Here is a 24,549-nt window from a genome sequence, read left to right as displayed (position 1 = left end):
GATTCTGTATAGGATGTTTTTTATGAAATAGTAATTCAACAAAAATTAAACATATATATATATATAAGTAAGCCTTTAAAATTATAACTATCAAATAATTACTTAATAATTTTTTATTTTTAAAATTTAATAATTATTTTTATTTATTTATAATTTATTTACTTATTTATCATTTTATGGAAATTTCCCTACATAAAATCACGGTGGTGACATATAATTTTTCGTAGAAGAGGAGTGGAGAAGCCGAAAAGCGTGTGACCAACAAAAGGAAGCCAAATTCTTCGCGAGAGAGAATGGAATATCTATTTCCCACTACCCCCAACACCGTGATTCCCTCTCAAAAATACCCTAAATAATTATTTTTTTATTATTATTATTAAAAACAACCAAAATAGCCAAAGCAAACACGAATTCAAAAAAGCACACCTCAAAAAAAAAAAAAAAGCATTCTCTGCTCTTTCTCTCCGCTATCATCGCTTCTTTCTCTTCCTAATTCTTATTCTCTCTCACTCACTTTTCTTCATTTCCCATCACACCTCAATCTCTGTTAAACCGTGTTAACCACAAAAATGAGACCATGACGACGCTGTCTCAACCTCCAAGAACCGTTCGCAAGTTGCTGGTCGAAGTTGTCAATGCTCGTGATCTTCTTCCCAAGGATGGCCAGGGGAGCTCCAGTCCTTATGTCATTGCTGACTTCGATGGCCAGAGGAAGCGAACCTCCACCAAGTATCGCGACCTCAATCCAGAATGGAATGAGACGCTTGAGTTTATTGTCTCTGACCCAGATAACATGGACTTTGAGGAGTTGGAAATCGAGGTCTTTAATGATAAGAAGTATGGCAACGGCAGCGGCCGGAAAAACCACTTTTTGGGCAGGGTAAAGTTGTACGGTTCTCAGTTTGTCAAGAGAGGAGAAGAGGGGCTCGTTTATTTCCCTCTCGAAAAGAAGAGCGTTTTTAGCTGGATTAGAGGCGAGCTCGGGTTGAAGATATGTTACTATGATGAGTTGGTCGTTGAGGACCAACAGCCTCCGCCTCCTTCAGACAAGGATGCACCGCCACCACAGGAACAGCCCAAGTCTCCGGCGGTTGTTGTAGTGGAAGAAGGCAGACCTTTAGACGGGCCTGCACATCCTGAGATTTCTCATAGTCATCGTTTTCCCGATGGATCTCACTTGCCTCCTGTTGTCGTTATCGAGGAATCCCCACCTCCTGTGGTGCATGTTCACTCAGAGCCACCTGCTCCGGAACCAGCGATGCCACCTTCAGAGGGTCTTTACATTCCGGACATGAGGAAGATGCAGACTACTAGAGTTGCTGCTGGTGGTGGCGAGAGAGTGAGAGTATCAAGGCGGCCGGATGAAGAATACTCTCCAAAAGTTATTTCTGGAAAATTTACTAGTGAAACTGAGAGAGTCCATCCATACGATCTTGTTGAACCAATGCAGTATTTGTTCATCAGAATAGTCAAGGCACGTGGTCTGTCACACAACGAGAGTCCATACGTGAAGATCAGGATTTCGAATCATTCTTTAAGAACTAAACCCGCCATTTACAGACCCGGTGAGCCAACCGACTCGCCTGAGTGGAATCAGGTGTTTGCACTGGGTTACAACAGACTTGACTTGACCAGTTCGACTTTAGAAGTCTCGGTTTGGGACTCGCCGGAGCAGTACCTGGGTGGCATTTGCCTCGGACTCTCTGATGTTCTTGTGAGGGACCCACCTGACAGTCCATTGGCTCCTCAATGGTACCATCTCGAGAGCAGCCCCGGTCAGAATAGCTGTAGGGTCTCCGGTGACATCCAACTATCGGTCTGGATCGGAACGCAAAATGATGACGCTTTCCCAGAGGCATGTATATCTGATGCGCCATATGTCTCTCACACGCGCTCAAAGGTTTACCAGTCCCCCAAGCTCTGGTATTTAAGAGTCACAGTTCTTGAAGCACAAGATCTACACATTGCTTCGAATCTACCTCCATTAACGGCTCCAGAGATTCGAGTCAAGGCTCATCTAGGATTTCAATCTGTAAGAAGTAGGCGAGCATCCATGAATAATCACAGTGCATCGTTTCACTGGAACGAGGACATGATATTCATTGCCGGCGAGCCGCTGGACGATTGCCTTATCTTGGTAGTGGAAGACCGTACAAACAAGGAAGCAATATCTCTCGGGCACATAATCATTCCATTGGGCTCGATCGAGCAACGGATAGATGAGCGCCACGTGGCGGCCAAATGGTTCCCATTGGAGGGTGGAGCCAGTGCTGGACCAAATTGTGTAGTTGGGTGCTACTATGGGAGAATATATCTCCGTCTCTGTTTGGAGGGAGGGTATCATGTGCTGGATGAAGCGGCCCACGTATGCAGCGACTTTAGACCCACGGCTAAGCAGCTATGGAAGCCAGCTATAGGGATTTTGGAGTTGGGGATTCTAGGCGCTCGTGGCTTGATGCCAATGAAACACAATCCTTACAAAGGAGGCAAGGGATCCACTGATGCTTACTGTGTAGCTAAATACGGAAAAAAGTGGGTCCGTACAAGAACCATCACGGACAGTTTTGATCCACGCTGGAATGAGCAGTACACGTGGCAGGTTTATGACCCTTGCACTGTCTTGACCATTGGTGTCTTTGACAATAGTCGTATTTTTGCTGATCCCTCTGGCGTAGAAGAAAAGTTCGATACTCGTATAGGCAAACTACGGATACGAGTATCGACACTGGAGAGCAACAAGGTGTATACGAATTCCTATCCTCTGTTGGTTTTACAAAGAACGGGTTTGAAGAAAATGGGCGAGATAGAATTAGCGGTTCGTTTCGCCTGCCCGAATTTATTGCCAGATACTTGCGCCGTATACGGTCAACCATTGCTTCCTCGAATGCACTATCTCCGTCCACTTGGAGTGGCCCAGCAAGAGGCACTGCGTGGAGCTGCCACCAAAATGGTTGCTTCTTGGCTTGGACGCGCCGAACCGCCATTGGGCCATGAGGTGGTTCAGTACATGTTGGATGCGGATTCTCACACGTGGAGCATGAGAAAAAGCAAGGCAAATTGGTTTCGGATCGTAGCTGTTCTTGCGTGGGCCGTTGGGTTGGCAAAATGGTTACATAATATCCGGAGATGGAAAAACCCAGTTACGACAGTACTGGTGCATGTTTTGTATTTGGTGCTTGTTTGGTACCCGGATTTGATTGTTCCTACCGGGTTCTTGTATGTGTTTTTGATTGGTGTGTGGTATTATAGGTTCAGGCCCAAGATACCAGCGGGTATGGATATTCGGTTATCTCAAGCGGAGACAGTTGACGCGGATGAGCTGGATGAGGAATTTGATACAATTCCAAGCTCAAAACCACCAGAAATAATCAGGGCCAGATATGACCGATTGCGAATTTTGGCAGCCCGGGTCCAAACAGTCTTGGGCGATATCGCGACCCAAGGGGAGCGGGTTCAAGCTTTGGTGAGTTGGAGGGATCCACGGGCCACAAAGTTGTTTATAGCAGTGTGTTTGGCTATAACAATAATCCTTTACGTGGTGCCACCAAAAATGGTTGCAGTGGCCTTAGGATTTTACTATCTACGACACCCAATGTTCCGGGACCCTATGCCACCGGCCAGCCTGAATTTCTTCCGGCGGCTTCCAAGCTTATCGGATCGGTTAATGTAGATTTGGTAGAGTGGATATATAGTAACAGATAATAGAAATTAAAATTTTTGGGCACCGAATTGTGAAAGGTGAAAGTTGAAACAGCATAATAAAGGACTACTGTTTTTGGTTGAAAAGAGATGTCCCTCTGATGAACAGTGAGGTGTGAAAAAAAAGTAACTCAAGTTGACATAATGTGCCCTTTTTTCCCCCTTTGAATTGATGGATTACAGGCTGAAAACTTGGAATAAGAGAAAGGAGTGGGGCCTGAGGCAGTTTGAAGCATAAAGAAAAGAAAATTTTAGAGCCAGTTAAGTGGGAGGGAAGGAAAGTTTAAGCTTTGAAATGTTACTTTTCTAACTTATAAAAAACCGCAATTATTTTTTTTAACAGTTTCATATTTCTTGTTTCTCAGCTGCTTTAATTTTTGTATGTGAATGAGTTTAATTATAGTGCATTGAGCTCTGCCAGCACTTCTCGCCTGCAATATAAAAATGAATTTCCCCCTCTTTTCTTAACTTTGGTTGCAGTCAGTCATTGGCTTAATGTCGCAACGACGAGTTGGAAATAAGATGTTAGGGCTCGAGGCGTAAGGTTGGCAATCAGTAGCTTTGAGACATGATTTTCAAAAAAGCTGACTTTTGAGGACAATGGTATTTGCAGACAGCTGCATTCCGCTTAGAGACATGAGGCCACATAATAATTCACCTGCACTGCACCTTTTCAATTGGTGCTTATATACAGATTCAGCAACTTAAAAACGACATAGATCTAGATTGCTCCAGGCCACCCAAATGCTAAGGCTTTCACACCTGATTGGTTTTTCTGGAAATTTTCAATTTATTTTGGCTACCACTACAACATAAGCATGTCAGCTTTTCTTTTTTTTTTTAAAAAAAAAAAAATTCATAATTCTACACACATCTTTATTAGAGATGGTAATAAAACAGTTGCTCCCATCTCAAATCATGATTTTAACTAATTATTCCTAGAGATGGTCAAAATCATTACTGTCTTCTCCCTGTTAACTCCATGAAGGAATAGAATCTTCCATTAAAGGCCCACCCCATCATCAAAGTTAATAGTTCTCAAATATATATACATATACATGGTTGATGCTATGACTCAAAACCACACGAGAAAAAAGAGAAGACTAGGTCATTGGGTTGATGAGAACGCTTTAAAATATGTGGTGGGCATTCTTAATTCTCGCAAAAACAAATGCAGCCCATCCTTTAATTATATATGTGGATTACCGTTACATCACCAAAACAAGGTCAAGACTAGGGTATAAATAAGGGCCTCAGACTAAAACCAAGTCCACATGAAAATTCACAATAACCCAATACTTGTGTTATACTCGGACTAAATGGGAGAGACAGCAGAATCGCAGAAAAATGAAGATAAAGTTGAAAAGAAGGAAGACAAACATGAGAAGAAAGAGAAACACGAGGATGGCGATGAAAAGAAAGAGGAAGGAGAAGAGAAATCTAGAGACAAGAAGAAGCAGAAAGATAAGGACAATAAAGATAAGGAGGACAAAGAAGACGGTGGAAAAGAGAAGAAGAAAAAGAATCCTGAAGATAAGAAGGATCCTGCAAAACTAAGGGCTAAGCTTGAAAAGCTTGACACCAAGATTCAAGCACTCAATCAAAAGAAAGAAGAAATTGTCAAACTCCTCCGAGAAGTTGAAAATAATGCTGCTGCCAAACCAAGTGAATGAGCCAGCTGCTTCAGCACCCTGTCTTTCTTTCTTCAAGTTTCCTGAAGAGAAGAAAGAAAGTTTCAAAATTAGAGATTTAATTAATGCAAAAATAAAACTGTACCTGCTGTATAAATATGGCTGCAGCAAGAGTTATTAATTACTGAAAAATCAAACTGTAAATAAAATTGAGATCAATATTCATCTCAAGAACATGTTAGGAACTTGAATAATGAAGAAAAAAAAAACCAGAATTCCATTGAAAAAGATGTTGTTCAATTGAATATAAAAAAAAATAAAAATGAAAATTTGCAGCAAATTCGATAACTTATGTGGGGAATGAAGCTTGGTCCGGGAGCAATGCAGTTGTAGAAGCACAGAGAAATTGTGCATTGGTCGCGGGCCAAGCCTTATTCCAGACATTGCAGTTTTCTTCACTTCAACAACCTAATCCTTGATTAGCTAGTGGAAAACCACTTCATCCATCCAATACAATACTCTCCTTATATAGCACGAATTTTCTGTACTTAAAGCACTCCCATGACAGAAAATATTTAAGCAAAGGTTCTATGCACCACCTGCCAACCTCAATCCACCATCTTTATAATTGGTTTGATGAGAGGCAATTAATTAATTAAGAGACATTAAATATCTTGAATTCCACTTCCATGGAGAGATAGGGTGCAAGATTCATAGACTCTATCTGTACATGTCATACTAATTTAAACGACAGAACATGCATTGCATAACGCACATAGGACCAATTGATAATGATTCACCATTAATGTCACCTTGATTAGAAAAGAGACATGATTGAGATGATGAAATTTTTGGGTTATTAAAAACCCATGATCTAGTTAGTGATATTGGATTACGTAATTTTCTCTTCTAACTTCTTGTTTTTTGAAAATGTTGCCTCTTGAAATAAATCCGATTAATCCTCGGATAGAAGTTGCATTAGCTCAAAACATAAGTTTTTCCTTAGCATTTCTCCTCTCCTTGGCTTCTTCATGATGCTAGTGGAGTTTCACATGGTCTTAGTTTCCTTTTGTACTGTTGTTTGAGCTTTGCTCTTTCCTTTCAACAAATATATATACATATGCATACGCACACGCACATTATTTAGGATGTAATATTGCAATCATTGTGGCATCATCCCCATGTCATAAAAGTGTTTTCTAAGGTATTCCCCAGAAAGATTGTGAGGAGCAAAATACATCTTTTTGCGCAGATTATAAATGAAAGATCGGGATATACTGAGTTCCTTGTTGTTTCTTGGTAATATAGCATTCGCACGGGAGTTATGAAGGAGAGTTGCTGAAAAGAACTTGACAAAGTTGGGAGTTGCCGCATCAAGAAATCGTAGAGGCATTTACTCTGCCCCAATTCTTTATTGTACTTTACCTATTTCCATAAAGTACAAATGCAATTGTTCTTCTCCATTCTGAAACCATACCTTTTTTTTTTTTTCCTACCCAGTTGCCCACTCCAGAGAAATGCAATTGGCCAAATACTTTATGGTACTTGCTACTTATAGGACTGTCTATATTCCCTGTACTGAAATCTTCCGGAGACAAGACAAGAACGGTGTACTGTTAATGTACTATAGTTCTGATTATCAGTTTTTATTATGACATTTCTGTGTTGTCACCATCTTCAAGTGCCATCTTCAATATTTAGGTGCAATGGATGAAATTCCAGGTGAGAAAGCTTAATTTAGTGTAGCTTCAAGGCGCCAACAATCGAAGTTGAAGGGTTCTTGGAAGTTTCCATTTCCACAAATGTTATTTGTTATTATGTGAGGAAATTTCCTCTTTGGCTCTCTTTATCCTTTTTCAATATATTTTCCTTCCAGCAAACCTATAACAGGTCAAAAGAAAATTTTGACGTAGATTGTTTTGAAGATTTAATAAAAGAAATGAGCAATTGTCCAGGTCTATACCATGATATTGGCAAGAAGGCTAGAGGTTATATATTCTTCTCTGATCTTCACATCCCATGTTTTTCTTTCTTCCACATTATCTTTTAGAACATCACTTATCTTGATAAATTAATCATAGGTTTATTTACATTTTGATTAGATCTTCTCTACAGAGATTATGCTCATCAACCAAGAACTCATTTTCATTACCGGGACATCAAGTGGAATTTTGATCTCTCATGTGAAAGTAATGTCTTTCTACTTCATCTTCTATCATATTTTCCTTTTCTTCTTCTTATATTCAGCTATGGGATTGGATAAGTTACGCATGCATCTTGGTTAATTATTGGTATTTCTTGGGATAAAGATGTTGGAAACTGGTGATGGTCCTGATTGAGAGTTTTTGTAGAACATTAATGACTAATGTAGGAATCAGTTCTTTGAAACTCTCTCCCCCAGTTGATTCCTTCCAATCTTTTTCTTTTTTTCATTTACCTAATGATTATTATTTTGGTTTCCATAACTCTTACAGCACCCGAGATTTTGCCTGGAGTCACAACACTTTTCAGATTCACAGTTCCTGATTCTTGCAAGGCAAGAAAATTGAAATTGTGTCAACTCAAGCATCTTACAATCTCCATGTCAATGTTGTAACAATCATAATTTTTAGAATTGCCTTATGAGACCGACGCTCGTTGATTTATTACACTCAGAAAAATATAAACGTCATATTTTCAAGTCCTCTGAAGGCAATGGTGACTGCAATTCACAGGTGGAACTCAGACTCTTGCGTGACTATTTCGGGATAGCTGCAGGCGTTGGAGTGCAGGCAGATGAACAGGGACCGTTCAGAGGATATGGGTATAACCCGGTTGTAAATTTATCAGGTGTAGCAGGAAACACTCTTTTCTCCCTTGGCACTGACATTTCCTTCAACGTAGCAAAAGGGACTTTTGATGAATTCAGTGCTGGTTTGAGCTTCAACAGCCCCTTCCTTATTTCTGCCTTGAACTTGTGAGCAATCCCATTACCAGCCAAGAAAAAAAAATCTCAGAGGATGAGATTTTGGTCTAGAATTTTTTAATCTGTTGATCTTCCATGTAAATGCAGGGATGACAAACTTGATGCTGTAAAAGCTTCCTGCTACTATACATTCAATCCCCTCACCAGGACTGCCATTGCAGCTGAATTGAAGCATAATTTTTCAGAAAATGGAGCAACCATATTTACAGTTGGTGCACAACATTCCTTGTTTCCATTTACATTGATGAAGGCTCGTGTGAACAATGAGGCCAAAATAGGTGGGCTTATTCGGTTTGAAGTGTGGGAAAAGCTCCTGGTAGCAATCACTGGAGAGGTGGATTTTAGGGCCTCAAACAACAAAATTTCTCAGGTTGGAATGTCTATGGCTTTCAGTCTCTAAAGCAGACTCACGTGAGAATAAATACTGTCATTTTGAGATTATATGGCAGCCTCTGTTCCAACAAGATTTTATATATAGGTTATTATTTTCCGTATTCCTCTATTAATACGACAAATAATGGGGAAAGTGATCAGTGGAATACAACATACAGAATACAAATATGAGAAGGGCACCTTGGCTGGCTCTTTTGATGCATAGAACAGTATGATCTTTGATGAGATGTTGGAAATTTTACTTTCCCAGAGACACTGAGGAGAGTTTGTGTTGGAAACAAGAAAATATGCAAAACGCTGTCGGTTCACGCCAGTGCCAACAGATTCGTCTTGTAGAATTCTTATCTGAGTTAAACCAGAAGCTTTGGACTTGAAAATTGAACTGAGATTGGAGCTTCCTACTTAAAACTAGCGATGAGTATTATTTTCCTTTTTATTTAAATGGAATCAATCAGTTTATTACTATTACTAAAATGTTACATAATTGGAAAATACAAATAAAAATAAATTTTTTGTTTCAATATTTTTTTAAGCGAAATTCCGTCCATTATAATATCTTATTTTATGCTTATTTCATAAAAAAAATTAAAAACAAAGAATTAAAATGTTAAAAAAAAAGCTTGCGACTTGCCTTAAAATACAATTTAATCCCATCTTAAATCCTGACAGCTTGGATTTAGTGCTTCCTTATGTAATGCAACACCCACCTTTCTAACATAAAAATTATATAATGAAATCTATATATGTACAACAGTTCCACTATAACAATTGATTATAGTAAATTCCATATAAATCTCAATCTCACCATAAGATAATAAACATTGATCTCACCATAAGATAATAAACATTGATTTCACCAATGGGCCAGAAGTGAAGAAAAAAGTTGAACAAAAAGAAAGACAAAAGATAATCTTACGAGGCTATTATTTATTTGACGCTATAGTTACGAGCTTCTTGCACTAGGAAACCCCGAAAGTTTTTGAGAAGGAGGGAGTGAGCGATAGAGAACCGCTATTCACGCAACTCTGAGATAAGTGAAATGAAAGTCATCACATGACAAGACCTAACATGTGAAACCTTTGCAATAAAATACTAATAATAATAACAAGCAATGCTTATAAAGCTCCTGTCAACACAAACCCATAAAGCTGGAAGTGTAACTCAGTTACTGGTATGGGTAGAAGCCTGGAGAAGTCCATCGCGAATCTGAGAAGCAACATCACGAACAGCACCAGGTCCATGGGGAATAAACACGGCAGATGATTTAGAGGCAGCACCAATTTCCTTCATTGTGTCAAAATATTGAGTGACAAGAACCATGTCCATTATATCTTTTGCAGTGGTCCCGGGTACACTTTCAGAGAAGTCCAGCACACTGTCCCTTAATCCATCCACAATTGCCTGTCTCTGACGAGCAATACCCAGTCCAGCAAGATACTTTGCTTCAGCCTCACCCTCAGCTCGCTTAATTTGGAGAATCTTCTCAGCCTCTGCCTTCTCATTGGCCGCCACCCTCAGTCTTGCAGCTAAGAAAGCAACAATTAATCAGAAAAACATATCAAGATATGATAAAGAGAGACAGTGTTTTCCAATCCAAGATCCAGTGTTCCAACTGAGATAGTTGGACCACAGGCAATGATTAAAGTAAGAGTTGCAATCTTGATTTATTGTGGACACTGCACGAACAACCAATGTGTGTGGCATCCATAGCGAAAGGAAGCACCTTTGAACAACTCTTGGAGCTTTCAAAACCCAGGCTAATAAATTTAAACTTTGTAACTAAATATTGACTGTAGTGAAGACTAATTACTCAAGTTGAAAAACTATAACACCCTTTGACTGGTATATTTCGGAGACTCCTAATAGATTGCCACAAAACAAGACCTCAAACCTATTAAATACAACTCTGATTAAGCAAGCTTTTAAATCAACTGTTCTAGAAATACAATAATCATCCAAATCTCTACGTCCTTGAATCTAATCTTTCCTGATGTATAATGCACCTACACAAAACCACACTTTTCTGCACTATTTGAATTGGGCTAAACCCTACACATGGAATTTTGGTTTTGATGGAAAAGATATTGAGGTCTGTGATAGCTCCTTTCTAGATCTGTATCCATGGGTTTGAATTTTGTCTAGATTCTAGAGAAACCAAAGTTTGACTCTTTACTACTAAAAAGGGTGGGAGAGATTAACTTTCTTAATTTCAATCCTTCTTCTGCTCACCTAAGGAAGAAGAAGGAAAAGATTAAGCATTTCCGCAGGTAAAAGAAACACTTGAAGAGTTTCAAGTAAAGAAATGCAGGGATAAAGAAAAGATTTAAAAAATAGAGGAAGGGGCTAATCAATTGATATAAATGAGTATTTTTTGGAGCAAAAGAGCACTTTCCACTTGCGTGTGAGGGAGATATGATTTACTTTTTCTTTTATAATAACAGATCTGTAAATGACATCGCAATGATAATATTGACATTAACCAAAGGCAGTTTGAAAATAAAATGACCTAAAAGAAGTTCCACAAAAACTCCAGTATTTTTTTTCCCCTGTAAATAGCATTAAAAAAAGATGAGAATCAGGATCTCCATACAAAAAGGCTAATTACAAAACCCAGTTAAAAAAACTTTGCAAACCAGCAGACCCTTGATAATTTGTGTGCATGGTAATGCTGGCAAAACTGTTGTTCAACAGTCCTGCATTATAAGTAGTGGGAGAGTTTTTTAAGGGTGGAGAAGTAATCAACTTGGGATAGAGATACTAAATGTTATACCTGCATTTATTTCATTCATTGCCCGCTTCACATGTTTATCTGGTTCTATATCAACGATGAGTGTTTGCACAATTTCATATCCATAGGCAGACATAGCCTGCCAGAAATTATTTGACATAACATTGTTAAATATTTATGAGACTTAAATTTCTCAAATGACAATTCATTCATCACTTCTCCAAGTTTTTTTTTTTTTTTTTTTTTTAAATTTAATTTTTTTACCTTTTCAAGTTCATCTTCCACAGCTTTGGCAATTTCATTCTTCTGCTCAAAAGCATCATCCAGATTAAGTTTTGGAACAGTTGCCCTGATTACTGAAATAATGGGCCAGAAACAGCTCAGCTTATTATATATACTATAAAATGAATTGGAAATCGAATATCAAAAGAAAAATACAAATTGAAGTATGTATCCATGCCTATGCAAAACATGCATCTAATCATGCGTTATTGACGCAGAATATCATATACCATCAAAAACGTAGGACTGGATTTGGGTTCTTGTGTTGCTGAGTTTGTAGAAAGCATCTCTTGCTTTATCTGCCAAAGCACAGTATTGAATAGATGCAACAACGTTAACAAATACATTGTCCTGTAAATAAATGGAAATAGCGGTTAGTTGGTCTCAGCTAACAACAAAAGGTTATGTGTAACATCAATCAGCAAATGGCACAATTACAAAACTAAAGGCATTACAGATGTGGTTTTGCAGTTGACTTACTCTCCAACAGTCCAATTCCAATCCCCCAAAGAAAAATCAAATAAAAAATAAGAACCATGTAAAAAAAAGATGGTGAAGTTTTAAAAATAAAAGAACCATAATAGAGTCCGAATTTTAAAGGGAAATGAACAAAAGGAATTGCTCCCTGTTGTCTCCTCTACATCATTATGTGCACAAATTGGTTAAATGACTCAAGCGTACAAGATTAGAAATTTAGAACAAGAGACTCCCTGTTGTCTCCTCTACATCATTATGTGCACAAATTGGTTAAATGACTCAAGCGTACAAGATTAGAAATTTAGAACAAGAGAAATACTGGAAACGGATTTAATACCAACAAATAAGCACCCAGAAATATTAAATATTCAAAACCACCTAGTAACCACCACGGTTAAATTATCATTGCCATATAGACAGACCTTTGTCTTGGTCTCACAACGGACATCCAACTGCTGCAACCTCAGCGATAGATGGCCTGAAAGCCGGCTTCCAACAACCCAAGGTAGGCAATGGCATCCAGGCTCAAGAACTCCATCAAATTTCCCAAATCTCTCCTTGATAGCTACTGTGGACTGGTCAACTTGCACACAACAAAACAGATTACCCATCCTCTCTACAGTCCAATACATCGCAAATAACTTGTCAGTCAGATTGAAAGGAAAAAAAACATGATAATAGCAATTTTTTGTTTAAAGAATATATATTGAATCTATCACATTCTGATCAACATATTTTACAAGACAGCAAATAACCTACAATTTACAAAGACAATCACAAAATTCACACCCAATAGAATCACAAAATTCGTACACTCACTCTGAAACTAGATGCCTTAGTTCATGGTATTTGAACTGCAAGTAAGCTATTGGTGACTAAATATTCCTAAAAGAAGCTTATGATCTCATAGAAGAATAATCTAAATGCCAAAACAAATATCTTTTACTCTTCAGAAAGGGTGAAAATGCACGGGAAGAAGGTGGAAATATATAGTAGTTCCAACTGTAACAGAATCAAATTTGACACAGCGTGTAAGCAATTTAAAAAAAAAAAAAAATTCCTAGCACTAGACTAAAACCTGGAAAATTTTATGCAACTTCTCCAGAACTTTGACCAAAATCTGAGAGAAAATTGCTGATTATTTAGACTGAAAAATTTGTCTAAACATGACAATATTTAAATGGAAAAAAAACTTGCTTCCCCAATAGAAATCCTAAAATAATTAGAAATTAAATAAATCCTAAGGAAATAGGAATAGAAAAGTCAGCAGCCTGCCTTTTTTTTTGGTGGAAATGGTGGAGCAAAGCTCAAAACAAAACAAGAAACCTAACAGTTACAGACAACCCCAACTCTATCATGGCACAACCAGGTCAAGAGCTCTGAGGGGGGAACATGAATATCATGGAAGCCTAAAGAATAAGAACAGCAGGTCAAGAGCCTGCTTTAATAACTAGGGATTATAGGAAGAGACTAACAAAACATAAAGAAAATACGAAAAGAATCTAAACAGAAAAGGAGTAAGATTTGACTAAAATTTCTGGCCGTAATTATCCTGAATCAAATTTCTACTTAAAAAAAAAAAGGGGCTGCAGAGATCCACTAGTTAACGTCCAAAACATTTGACAAATAAGTGGGTTAGGAATCACTCATTTTCATTTTTCTTTATCTGTAAGTTAATTAAGCTTGTTTGGTTCAATTTCAAAACACAAAAGTTTGCGGAATTCAATTAAATTATTTTGTGTGTTTGGTTTGAAAAAAAAAAAAAAATCAATTGCTAGAATTCAATTTTAGGAATTGGATATGACTAAAACAAATTTGTATCAAATTTAATGGAATTTGAAATGAATTTTATAAAACTTATACAACAATATTTTTTTCAAATAAAATACCCTTATAAAAAACTTCCTCCTAATAAAACTCTATTATGTAAAGAAGAAAGGATAAACTTCTTATTTATTTACTATTGATATATTTGAACAATTATCTTATACTTGTCTTAACTTTTAATATTTAAGCTTATTATGCAATGACACTATTTATGTTGCTATATAAATCTCCTGTATTGTGAGACATATGAATTTATTTTATATTTATTATTATATTATTAATTGGGTTTATATGTTTGTTAATTGTTATTTTTTTTTAATTTTGTAATAATTATAATTTTTAATTTAGTTGTGAGTATAGTTTAGGAAATGAGGACAAATGAATATCAATTCTAAAATTAATATAAATTATTTGTGATTCAATTAAATTATATCACACCAAATAGTGAAATTCTAAATTTTGTGACAGAATTGAACCACACACTATGCATGGGAATTACAAGATGCATTTGCAATCGTGAGAGAAAAAGACTTACAAGCAACAAGCGAACTGAACGGTAATGAGCAAGAGAGAATGACAGGAATGGCAACTCAAAAAAATTACAGTGTGCCGGCAACAGGAAGTCAAGATAGAAAAGGCCTTACAAATTTAGTGGTATGGATTGCCATTACAGATTAAATATCTGAGCTTAGAAACTGGAAATTGATTTGAAGGGAACCTCAAAATCAACGTCAGTTTATATCAAACTTCAAAAAAAAAAAAAAAATGCGCATGAAGAATGAGGGAGCTATACAGCACATTGTCTGTATCGAGTTAAAGCCCAGGAACAATTGGCTATTTAGCAATAAAATACTAAACAAGTTTCGATGATTTGTTACGGGCAAGTCCTTCTTCGTCTCAAATGCAAAACAACAGATAGGATTCTTGTGTTTTTCTTGATAAGGTTAAAGGCTTCCCTTTCACCGATAAATAAAATAATGAAATAAAACCCATACGAATAATCAGAGGTCAAAAGAAAAAGAGGAACAGGGTATTCTGAAACTTGATAAGTAAAGGCAGGGAATCGGAATTGCAAGGAAAGGAGCTGAGTAGGTTTACCGTTGCTTTTAAATGATGCGATTCTTCAAGAGGAAGAAAGTGGTAGTGATGGCAGAAAGAGAGTGGCTGAGAAGTGCCATTGGGTATCAGCCGGCTGTTAGGAAGTGGCATTGGCACACAGATATTAGCTTCTCTGCGGGTTCACTCACCGGTAAACGAGTTCAGCTACTGAATCAACTCGGCGAGTTTAATCCAATTCAATATTTTTTTTAACAGGGAGATTGAAGGAATGAAACTCAAACAGACACCAAGCTATTTTTCATTTTTATTAGCTTGAGTACTTCAAATCAAATTTAATATCGAAAGTATTCGATCTTATTTTAAGCATAATTTCCACAAAAAAATAATAAAACTCATTCAAGATATGATGAAATTTTGGGACATGAGAAGCTCAAAGGCCTAATAATAAAACCCGTTCAAGCTATGGACCTTCGGTAAATGAGAAAGTCAAGTGGCCTGATTAATCTTTCATTTTTTTTTTTTAATTTTTTAATTTGATTTTTAATTTAAATATTTATTGAATATCCAACTGATTCGATAGAAATTAATTTATAAATACAGTAATAAATTTATTATTGAAAAATTTTTAACTGCGTAATGAAATCAAAAGTGGTGTTTATATCACTCCTTTCCTCTTTCTACCATCAATTTCCCTCTTATTTTCTCTACAACCAATTTACTTACCCGTCATTAGCATTGCCCTAAATCCCACAGGTCATTTTAAGTTAATTACTTTTATTAAAACATTCTTTTCATAAAATATGAAAGATAAATAAAAATTCGACTTTTCAATCGAATGAAAATTCCATTTCAACACGCTCAAGCTTTTCGGGTACAATAAATCATTTCCTGTTTAAAGAACATTGAAACAAGAAATTACAGAGATGCATCACAAAAGCCCGCCTATTCTTTTTCTGAATACAAACGTTGGCCAATTTAATCCACTGATCTAATCCAGGCAATTCCACCCGTAATTTCCTTTTTGTGTATTTGATGGCCAAACATGAACAGACCCCAGTTCAGTATTCTGTTTCCAGGATGCCATCAATCAGACCAAACTCCATAGCCTGCAATAAAAATGCATCAGACAGTATCAAGACAACAGACATTTTTGCTAATTGCACTTATCATCATGTTTTCCAAACAATCTAATTCAAATGCTTAATCCTGAACGGCTGCAGATGCAAGCAACTCAAAACTGTGAAAGAAAAGGTAAAATTCCCAGATTACTGCACCTCATAGACAGGCTACCTCTCTCTCTATAATTCAAAGGGTGTAAATGAGCCGAACTACTCACAAGCTGCTTAAGAATTGGCTCAGTAAAAGTTTGGTTTGGGTTGTTTGCTTAATGAGTTAAACTCAAGCTTAATTTTTAAGCCCATTTAATAAATAAGCTAAGCTTGAACTTACTACTACTCAGCTTGTTTAGGCTTGTGAATTGGCTTATTTATTAGCCTGCGAGTCAAGCCTATTTATAGACTCGTAAACTAACTCATTTATATATTAATATATTAATTTTTTATATATATATAAATAATTAATAACCATTATAATTTAATTAATGGTATCATTGTTTTAGTCCCACATTGAAAATTTAAAAGAGAATATAAGTAAAGAAGTGTCAAGCTTAATTGGTTTAAGTCATTTTGGTAGAGGCAACCCTGAGCTCAATAATCGAACCATGCCAACAATTTTTAACACTCTCTGGGTCAGAATTTCAGAGTCATTACAATTATTAATTTAATTATTATGGTTTATTGGATCTATTATTAAATAAGTTTTAGCTAATAATTAATAAAAATAATCTTTTTAGTAATTTGGCTAAATAAACTTGATGAGTCAAGCTCAAGCTTACAAGCTTGATAAATGAGCTACACGCCTAATAAAATCTAAACGTGCTGAGCTCAAGCTTAGTGAAAATCTAATGAGCCGAGCCTGAGTTTCTCAAAGTCTGGTTTAGCTCGACACAACACATTTACACCCCTAAATGATACTCTCTTTCCCAAATTACATTGAGATTTGAACCTAAGACCTCTAATCTAGAATCAAAGCTCATATCATTGGGATGGCATGACCACTCTTACTGAAACATTAAAAAAACTCCTTTTCTGTTTCACTAAGACAATCTGCAAGTTGAGTTCACATACCTCTGAGGTAGATAAGAAACGATCCCTCTCGGTGTATTCTTGCACTTTCTCAAGAGGTTGGCCAGTAAATGCAGCATACATTCTGTCAATTTTCTGCACCAAAGTGCTAAGAAAATATGAGCAAAGCACACATCAATAGATGTTATGAGAAATGAAAATAGTCAGCAAGCAGGATGGAGACTCATTTTAATCTCAAATGACTCCAGGACAAGGTAGGAGTGTCAATAATTGATACTACCAAATAGAATGGGAAAAGGAAAAGGCAGTCTAGTTCAACTTGAAATGCCACTTTTTGAAAGATAGACTGGACACACCAATCTACCTCTACTGTAAAGATGGTGGGAAGAATGATTTCTGTTATGGTACTAAATTACTTTGTTACCACACGGACCCTTAATTCCTGCAGAGCAAATGATATATGAATGGTCTCTTTCAATGTATTATGAATCAGAATTTCAGTTTCATGAACAGGCATATTGAGCTCAAAAGCTTAAAATAAACTCAAAATAGTCTTGGTTTCAACTGTTTCAACCAGATTAAGAAGCATTGTGAAATAATTCAATAGTTGCTTTCAGCTTGGAGGTAAGTCAACCAGGTTGTTATAATTAGACTAAGTGAAAAGGAAACTAACGTGGCGAGATTGAACAGCTTCATTTACTTGGCGTCTCACATCCTCCACGTGACCCTACAAGCAAATAATGTACAATCACGTCAATGACCTTTGACAAATAAATTGACTTACTAATATAGGACAGGCAGAGAATAATTCCTAGACTTCCTTTTTATGTCAATATTTCCGAAGTATTGCATTGCAATGCAAATGAAGAAGTTAAGTGTTTGTTGAAGTATAAAAGTAAAAATATTGTTTGTTCAAAACCATCACTATATATAAATCATACAATGATACAAGATAAACTAAATGAAAAGCAGTTAGGTGTATCCATTTCAGATAAAAAACTGGGTTGGGGAGGTGAAGGGTAGAGAGAGAAAGGGAAAAGAGCAAAGTTCCGACACTACAATCAAGTTTTATTCTATATCAGAATGCTGAATGAAAAACACACAAAGGAATTAAGGGTGTATTGCTTGCAATAAGTGGTATTATGTAAGCTCAATCAAAGATAAAGGAAAGGAGTTATTTAAAAATTCTTCAAAACACAGAAACTTCTGTAATAATGACAATCCATTTCTATAATATACAGCATAAGGCCTAATAGATTTCTAAAATATTCGGGCGATTATTTAGTGCACAAAATGAACAAGTTCCTCTCTCACATTCATGTGGGTCCAATCTTCATATTTTCGGGAGGACCCCACTTGTTTATGACATTCTGGTGCACTATTGCACTGGGTTTATTCAATAGTTTCCCAAAATATCTCCTCTTCAAACAAGTAATTTTCTCCTTAAAGCATTAAATTAATTTCAAAGTTCATCTTACCCCACATCCACCCTGAGGTTGATGTATCATAATACGTGCATTGGGCATTGCATACCGCATTCCCTTTTCTCCACCAGCAAGAAGAAGTGCTCCTTGGCTTGCAGCTACTCCAAAACATACGGTGCCAACTTTTGGTTTTATCTAAGAACACTACGAGTTAATAATGCAGCATATGAATGAAATAGGGAATCAGAGGAATAAAAAATTACGCAGATTGAAAATGTTTGTATGTATGATATATGCGCATACATACAAACATTTTAATAATATCTACAGAAGCTAATAATTATTTGATTATGACCGGGGACCAGTTGCTTCTTGGTTTTAATTGGCATGACTTTCAAAGGATGCAATTGTTTTTCTTATGTTGATTATAGAATTGTGTTTAGCCAGTCCCAAGCCCGAATAAAGAAGGAGAGTTGCGATAGGTGACAACGAGCGTAAAAATTTTGTCATACCTTATGATATGGATTCAAAATGATATAAACGTTGAGGCGTCCTCTCCTTACGACGCGCTATATCGGAGTCCCGGTGTAGTGAGAAATATGCAAGGGTGTAAGGCGTTCACCAAAAGCGACGTACCATGCCGACGCCCGAGTGTGGTGTTAAATGAGCAAGGGTTCCCACATCATGGTCGGGTGTGAGTAAAGAAGTTAGTCCACAGGATAGATAGTAGAACAGATAGTGGAACAGAACACAAGATAAGTATAGAGAACAATAGAAGATATCATAAAAGGAGATCAATTAGGAAGGAACAAGATAGGAGGAGAATCAGGGTTAGTACTTGGAATGTTGGATCACTTACAGGAAAATTAATGGAGCTTATGGATACCTTGGAAAGGAGAAGGATGAATATTGCTTGCATTCAGGAGACTAAATGAGCAGGAGAGAAAAGCAAGGAAGTGGGTAATTCATGATACAAACTGCGATTTACTGGAAAAGAGAGGAATAAGAACGGAGTGGGCATAATCACAGACGGATCATTGAAAGACGCCCTAATAGCTGTGAAAAGAGTAGGAGATAGAATTATACTAGTAAAGTTAGTACTAGAAGGAAAAACAATAAATGTAGTTAGTGCTTATGCCTCACAAATAGGACTAAATAGTGAGAGTAAACAAATATTTTGGGAAAATATGGATGATCTAATGCAAAGCATAACGAATGAAGAAAATGTTTTCAATGGTGGAGATTTGAATAGACATGTAGGAAGTGATAGGCAAGGTTATAAAAATGTTCATGGAGGTTTTGATTTTGGTAGCCGAAATAAAGAGGGAAAGGGCATCCTGGATTTTGCTATGGCGTACGACCTAATACTAGCAAATACCTATTTTATAAAAAGAGTCAAATTTAGTAACTTTCAAAAGTGAGCAACATAGAAGCCAAATTGACTTCCTCTTAACCAAGAAGACAAATAGAGTCTATGCACTGAATTAATGATTGCAAGGTCATTCCGAGAGAGGCTTTAACAAGTCAACATCGGTTAGTGGTCTTAGATGTCAAGTTTAGGAATAATTCAAGTAAGGTTAGAAGAAATATTGTAGCTCGAACAAAGTGGTGGCAGTTTAAAGGAATAAAGCAAGTGAAGTTCAAAAATGAGCTTCTCGAGTCCGAAGCATGGAAGCTAGATGTAGAGGCCAATGGTATGTGGATACAGATGGCATCAAAGATTAGAGAAGTAACTGAAAAAGTACTTGGAGAGTCTAGAGGACATGGACCACCCTCAAAAGAGAGATGGTGGTGGAATGAGGAAATACAAAAGGCAGTGAAGAGAAAGAGATAATAGTATAAGAAATTACCTAAGTGTGATAATAATGAGGCATATGAACAATATAAGATAGCAAAGAAAGACAAAAAAGACAGTTAGTCAAGCAAGAGCGCAGGCTTTTGAAAAGTTATATTAGAAACTTAGAACTAAAGAAGGAGAGAAAGATATTTATAGATTAGCAAGGAGGAGAGAAAAGAAATGTCAAGATCTCAATCAAGTTAGGTACATTGGTGGAAGATGAGGACATTAAAGAAAGATTGAGAAATTATTTTGATAATCTCTTTAATAATAGTCAAAGTGATAATATCGTGAATATAGACTACAAAGCAATAGAAAAGAATGTAAATTATACTAGAAGGATTAGATCCTCAGAAGTAAAAGAAACACTTAAGAGAATGAAAATGGGCAAAACCTGTTGACCCGATGGAATACCAATTGACGTGTGAAAGTGTTTGGGAGATATGAGAGTGGCATGGTTAACTAAATTGTTTAATAAGATTTTAAACTCAAAGAAAATGCCTGATGAATAGAGGAAGAGTATTTTAGTACCAATTTTTAAAAATAAGGAAGACATACAGAGTTGCTCAAACTATAGGAGAATTAAACTCATGAGCCATACTATGAAGTTGTGGGAGAGAGTTGTGGAACATCAACTACGTCATGACACTTCTATCTCTCTATATCAATTTGGCTTCATGCCCGGTCGTTCAACTATGGAAGCGATCTTTCTCATTAGAAGCTTGATGTAAAAATATAGAGATGTGAAAAAATATTTACATATGATTTTTATCGATTTTGAGAAGACTTATGAAAGTGTTCCAAGAGCAATCTTATGGAGAGTGTTATAACAAAAGAGGGTATTTATTAGGTACGTACAAGTGTTGAAAGATATGTATAAAAGAGCAACTACTATTGTGCGCACAGTGGGAGGGGATACTATCTCAGTCGGATTCAGCTGTAAGCTCTTACCTTTTTACATTGGTTCTAGATGACTTGACGAAACATATACAAGAGAGTATCCTTTAATGCATAATGTTTGTGGATGATATAGTTCTGATAAATAAGAAGCGAGAAAGAGTCACTAGAAAGTTAGAGCTTTGAATAAGTACTCTAGAGTCAAAGGGTTTTAAGTTAAGTAGAACGAAGACAAAATACATGCATTGCAAGTTCAGTGAAGGCCGAACCGGTGATAGGGAAAAAGTTAGTTTGGATGGAATGGTATTACCCTAAAGTAATCACTTTAAATATCTCGGCTCAATCCTTCAAGTAGATGAGGGATGTGAGGAGGATGTTAGTCATAGGATTAAAGCTAGATGGTTAAAGTGGAGACGTGGCACGGGAGTTTTATGTGATCGCAAGATTCCCAATAAGTTGAAAGGAAAATTTTACCATACAACCATACAACTGGCCATGTTATATGTTAGCGAGTGTTGGCCACTGAAGGAGTCATATATGTCTGAAATAAAAGTTGCGGAGATGAGAATGTTAAGGTGGATGAGTGGCCATACTAAACTAGATGAAGTCCGTAATGAGAGTATTAGAGAAAAAGTAGGAGTGGTGCTAATTGAGGATAAGTTGAGAGAAGGAAGATTGAGGTGGTTTGGTTATGTGAAGCGTAGACATACCGAGGTTCCAGTTAGAAAAGTAGAGCACATTGGGTTAAAGGATAGAAAGAAAAGAAGGGATAGACCTAAACTGACTTTGAGAAGAGTAGTACAATATGACCTAGAAGCATTACACATTTTCAAGGATTTAATCCAAAATCGTTTAGAGTGGAGAAAGAGAATCTATTAGCCGACCCTAATAAATTTTTAGGATAAAGACTTACTTGAGTTGAGTTGATATTATAGAATTGTGGGGGTATTTTTGTAAGAGGGGTGATCAAGGTCATCTAAATTAAGGTGCTTTCAGATAGTCTTAAAGTTCTGTTGTTACCGCCACTTGGAGGGTCATGATAATTGAGAGAACCACAATGATGTAGCTAATAAGCCTATGTATGCAATAATGGAATATCAAAATAACAAGAAAGAAAGATGCATTAGCAATTAAGACTTTAAAATTACCCATGACATGCAGTCATAAATTGCCAACACAGAGTAGGTGCTTCCACCGGGGCAGTTGAGATACATCTAACAAGGTTCACGACAAAATAATAAGCATAAAAACTGCAATATCCAGCAGCCCGCATAAGATGATTGCCGAAATGGAAAACAAAAGTTGTAAGCTAAGAACATAACCGCACCAGAATATCTGCTTTCTCATCAATGGTTGCTAGAGTCACGAGCTGCGATATAACTTGCTGAGCCACCTGTGAATTGATTGGTTGCCCGATGAAGATTATGCGATTCCTAAATAATACAGATGATAGATCCAAAGGTCCTCCTGGAGTCATAACTGCTGGCATAATGGGTGGATTTCCTTTTTTGGCTTCAATTGCAGGATAACTATGTAAAAACTATGGGATATGAATTCATAGTCCACTATCAACGTAATAATCAGAGAAGAAGAAACCAAGAAAGAACTTCTGGAACATAAAACTATCCATGATTGGTCCACGGAAAAAGAGTTACAATGTGTGCTCAAAGATATAGAACTTGTGACAGTTGCAACACTCTGGGAAATGGAAAAAAACACCAACAACAAAACGGCAACTCCTTCCCATCATGATAACCACTATACTTTATCAGTCAAAATTTCTTGCTATCAACCTATAATATGGTTAATTATGTATAGTTTGCAATTGCTTTGACAAAGAACCAAGCTATATCAATGCATTTCGAATTTCACATGCAAGTATATTATGATAAAGCACATGCCCATGAAAAATTGTCAGATTCATCCTTCATGAGGCGGATAGTTTCATTAAATTTTCACCAATCAACATTGTAGTTCATTTTGTGCAATGAACACAAATATCCCTCAGAAGGACATCAAAGGAAGTACATATACTTGTTCACATAATTGAGAATTATTTGGCAACACAATAATACCTTCTCTACAAGCAGGGCCAAAAAATAAGTTGAAAAAAAAAGTGCATAAAAATTGCTGGAAATAAAACTTACAAAAGCGATGGATAAAATATTGTATATAGTTTAATGAAATCTTGGAAAAAAGAAACTAAAGAGCAAGTGAAGGACTTCAAAGCAACAAGTGGAAGCATGAAACCTTTGATTAGCATTTCGAATATCCTTCTCATCAACCCTTAGAGAAAACCCACAAGTTTTACTTGATAGTCCTGAACATAGGGATACAGTTAACAGTAACTCAGTTATATAAACCGCTACATGTGTCTGTACGAGCATAAAAGAAATGAGCGAACCAAAATATACAAAAGCGAACCAAATTAATCGTAACTTAGCTAACATTGAATTAACAATAATTAAACTTATAGAGAAACTGCATCAATAACTAAATACATGCAGAATCAAAAATAACTTCGTAATTTCGTAAAAATTGTGATTGGAAACTTACCTGTCGCCGAAGAATCGCCGTAGGGACTATGCAAAGAGGAAGCTATATACCTCGTCGAGTTTCTGCAATTATTAGAAAATGGATAACAAAGAGTAGTAAATAGATAAAATTCCAAGTAAACGTTAAAAGACATATAAGTAGAGATATACCTGTGAGATAATAGAGAAATGGAGGGGGTTTTGTTGCGATAAGAGATAGAGAAGCTAAGAGGCACTGAAACAGCTGATGCTACCATTTTGGCAGCCTCGAATTTAGAGAGATTTCGAGGGGATAGTGAAGAGAGGAGGGTTTAGACTTCGATTCTTTACAGAGGCGCTGGATATACTGCTCTGCTACTGCTTAATTGCGATATTTTTTTTTTTTAATTTTTATTATGTTTTTCTAATTTCTTTTATTTTAAAATTATGTTAAAAACTTTTTCTTTTCAAAGGCTAACAACGAGCATAATTTACTTTTGGGTAAATTATTATTTACTATCCCGCACTTTGGCACATTAGTTAAATAACATCCTGAAGTTAACTTTGCGATAATTAGTGAAGAGAAAAAACTGATTAGATATTTTTAAAAAGTTATGATATTATTATAATTTAGTTCTTAAAATTCAATGAATTTTATATATTTATTGCCAAT

At 36.4% G+C, this 24,549-nt stretch overlaps 5 protein-coding genes across 11 annotated transcripts; 3 read left to right on the top strand and 2 right to left on the bottom strand.

The window, feature by feature from the left end:
• Window positions 1–412: 412 nt before the first annotated feature.
• LOC110662502 (protein QUIRKY) lies at window positions 413–4,039 on the top strand. Its single transcript, XM_021821471.2, has one exon. It carries the CDS (start codon window positions 578–580, stop codon window positions 3,668–3,670), a length of 3,093 nt encoding a protein of 1,030 aa, XP_021677163.2. The 5' UTR covers window positions 413–577; the 3' UTR covers window positions 3,671–4,039.
• Window positions 4,040–5,018: 979 nt separating this feature from the next.
• LOC110662466 (protein PXR1) lies at window positions 5,019–5,372 on the top strand. The gene has a single exon (XM_021821433.2). It carries the CDS (start codon window positions 5,019–5,021, stop codon window positions 5,370–5,372), a length of 354 nt encoding a protein of 117 aa, XP_021677125.2.
• A 1,634-nt stretch (window positions 5,373–7,006) lies between these two features.
• On the top strand, window positions 7,007–9,209 carry LOC110662505 (mitochondrial outer membrane protein porin of 36 kDa). 2 transcript variants are annotated; one of them, XM_021821477.2, is made up of 5 exons: window positions 7,007–7,318; window positions 7,433–7,519; window positions 7,805–7,866; window positions 8,045–8,286; window positions 8,383–9,209. In XM_021821477.2, the coding sequence occupies exons 1-5, from the start codon at window positions 7,270–7,272 to the stop codon at window positions 8,693–8,695; spliced, it is 753 nt and encodes a 250-aa protein (XP_021677169.1). In that variant the 5' UTR covers window positions 7,007–7,269; the 3' UTR covers window positions 8,696–9,209. The 2 variants fall into 2 exon arrangements, with proteins under 2 accessions (XP_021677169.1, XP_057996170.1); XM_058140187.1 differs by having other exon boundaries at window positions 7,013–7,318; window positions 7,446–7,519; window positions 7,805–8,286.
• Window positions 9,210–9,509: 300 nt separating this feature from the next.
• LOC110662504 (hypersensitive-induced response protein-like protein 1) lies at window positions 9,510–15,122 on the bottom strand. Of its 5 annotated transcripts, XM_058139843.1 has the most exons (7): window positions 13,451–13,720; window positions 12,598–12,791; window positions 11,929–12,049; window positions 11,681–11,772; window positions 11,459–11,555; window positions 9,829–10,214; window positions 9,510–9,713 (listed from the first exon to the last, which is right to left on the bottom strand). In XM_058139843.1, the coding sequence occupies exons 2-6, from the start codon at window positions 12,784–12,786 to the stop codon at window positions 9,850–9,852; spliced, it is 864 nt and encodes a 287-aa protein (XP_057995826.1). In that variant the 5' UTR covers window positions 12,787–12,791; window positions 13,451–13,720; the 3' UTR covers window positions 9,510–9,713; window positions 9,829–9,849. The 5 variants fall into 5 exon arrangements, with proteins under 5 accessions (XP_057995826.1, XP_021677166.2, XP_057995824.1 ...); XM_021821474.2 differs by lacking the exon at window positions 13,451–13,720 and adding an exon at window positions 15,101–15,122 and having other exon boundaries at window positions 9,510–10,214; XM_058139841.1 differs by having other exon boundaries at window positions 9,510–10,214; window positions 13,451–13,718.
• Window positions 15,123–15,869: 747 nt separating this feature from the next.
• Window positions 15,870–24,284, bottom strand: LOC110662506 (ATP-dependent Clp protease proteolytic subunit 6, chloroplastic). 2 transcript variants are annotated; one of them, XM_021821480.2, is made up of 9 exons: window positions 24,069–24,284; window positions 23,920–23,981; window positions 23,614–23,683; window positions 22,691–22,892; window positions 22,512–22,577; window positions 18,684–18,824; window positions 17,879–17,932; window positions 17,248–17,340; window positions 15,870–16,167 (listed from the first exon to the last, which is right to left on the bottom strand). In XM_021821480.2, exons 1-9 carry the CDS (start codon window positions 24,152–24,154, stop codon window positions 16,120–16,122), a joined length of 822 nt encoding a protein of 273 aa, XP_021677172.2. In that variant the 5' UTR covers window positions 24,155–24,284; the 3' UTR covers window positions 15,870–16,119. The 2 variants fall into 2 exon arrangements, with proteins under 2 accessions (XP_021677172.2, XP_021677173.2); XM_021821481.2 differs by lacking the exon at window positions 18,684–18,824 and having other exon boundaries at window positions 24,069–24,282.
• Between the last annotated feature and the right edge of the window lie 265 nt (window positions 24,285–24,549).

Source organism: Hevea brasiliensis, chromosome 17 (genome assembly GCF_030052815.1).
Source record: "Hevea brasiliensis isolate MT/VB/25A 57/8 chromosome 17, ASM3005281v1, whole genome shotgun sequence".
NCBI lineage: Eukaryota > Viridiplantae > Streptophyta > Magnoliopsida > Malpighiales > Euphorbiaceae > Hevea > Hevea brasiliensis.
This window is presented reverse-complemented; position numbering and strand designations above follow the sequence as displayed.

Bases quoted from the DNA above. Each gene is read 5' to 3' on its own strand.
- LOC110662502 (XM_021821471.2), top strand. From the start codon at position 578: ATGACGACGCTGTCTCAACCTCCAAGAACCGTTCGCAAGTTGCTGGTC.
- LOC110662466 (XM_021821433.2), top strand. From the start codon at position 5,019: ATGGGAGAGACAGCAGAATCGCAGAAAAATGAAGATAAAGTTGAAAAG.
- LOC110662505 (XM_021821477.2), top strand. From the start codon at position 7,270: ATGAGCAATTGTCCAGGTCTATACCATGATATTGGCAAGAAGGCTAGA. The intron at 7,319-7,432 runs GTTATATATTCT...CATTTTGATTAG, and splicing joins TATTGGCAAGAAGGCTAGAG to ATCTTCTCTACAGAGATTAT. The intron at 7,520-7,804 runs GTAATGTCTTTC...TAACTCTTACAG, and splicing joins TTTTGATCTCTCATGTGAAA to CACCCGAGATTTTGCCTGGA.
- LOC110662504 (XM_021821474.2), bottom strand. From the start codon at position 12,786: ATGGGTAATCTGTTTTGTTGTGTGCAAGTTGACCAGTCCACAGTAGCT. The intron at 12,050-12,597 runs GTCTGTCTATAT...ATTTATTTACAG, and splicing joins GTTGTGAGACCAAGACAAAG to GACAATGTATTTGTTAACGT. The intron at 11,773-11,928 runs GTATATGATATT...CCATTATTTCAG, and splicing joins CCAGTCCTACGTTTTTGATG to TAATCAGGGCAACTGTTCCA.
- LOC110662506 (XM_021821480.2), bottom strand. From the start codon at position 24,154: ATGGTAGCATCAGCTGTTTCAGTGCCTCTTAGCTTCTCTATCTCTTAT. The intron at 17,933-18,683 runs GTAAGATGAACT...ATTTGCTTGTAG, and splicing joins AACCTCAGGGTGGATGTGGG to GGTCACGTGGAGGATGTGAG. The intron at 16,168-17,247 runs GTATGTGAACTC...TTTTTATTGCAG, and splicing joins GTTTCTTATCTACCTCAGAG to GCTATGGAGTTTGGTCTGAT.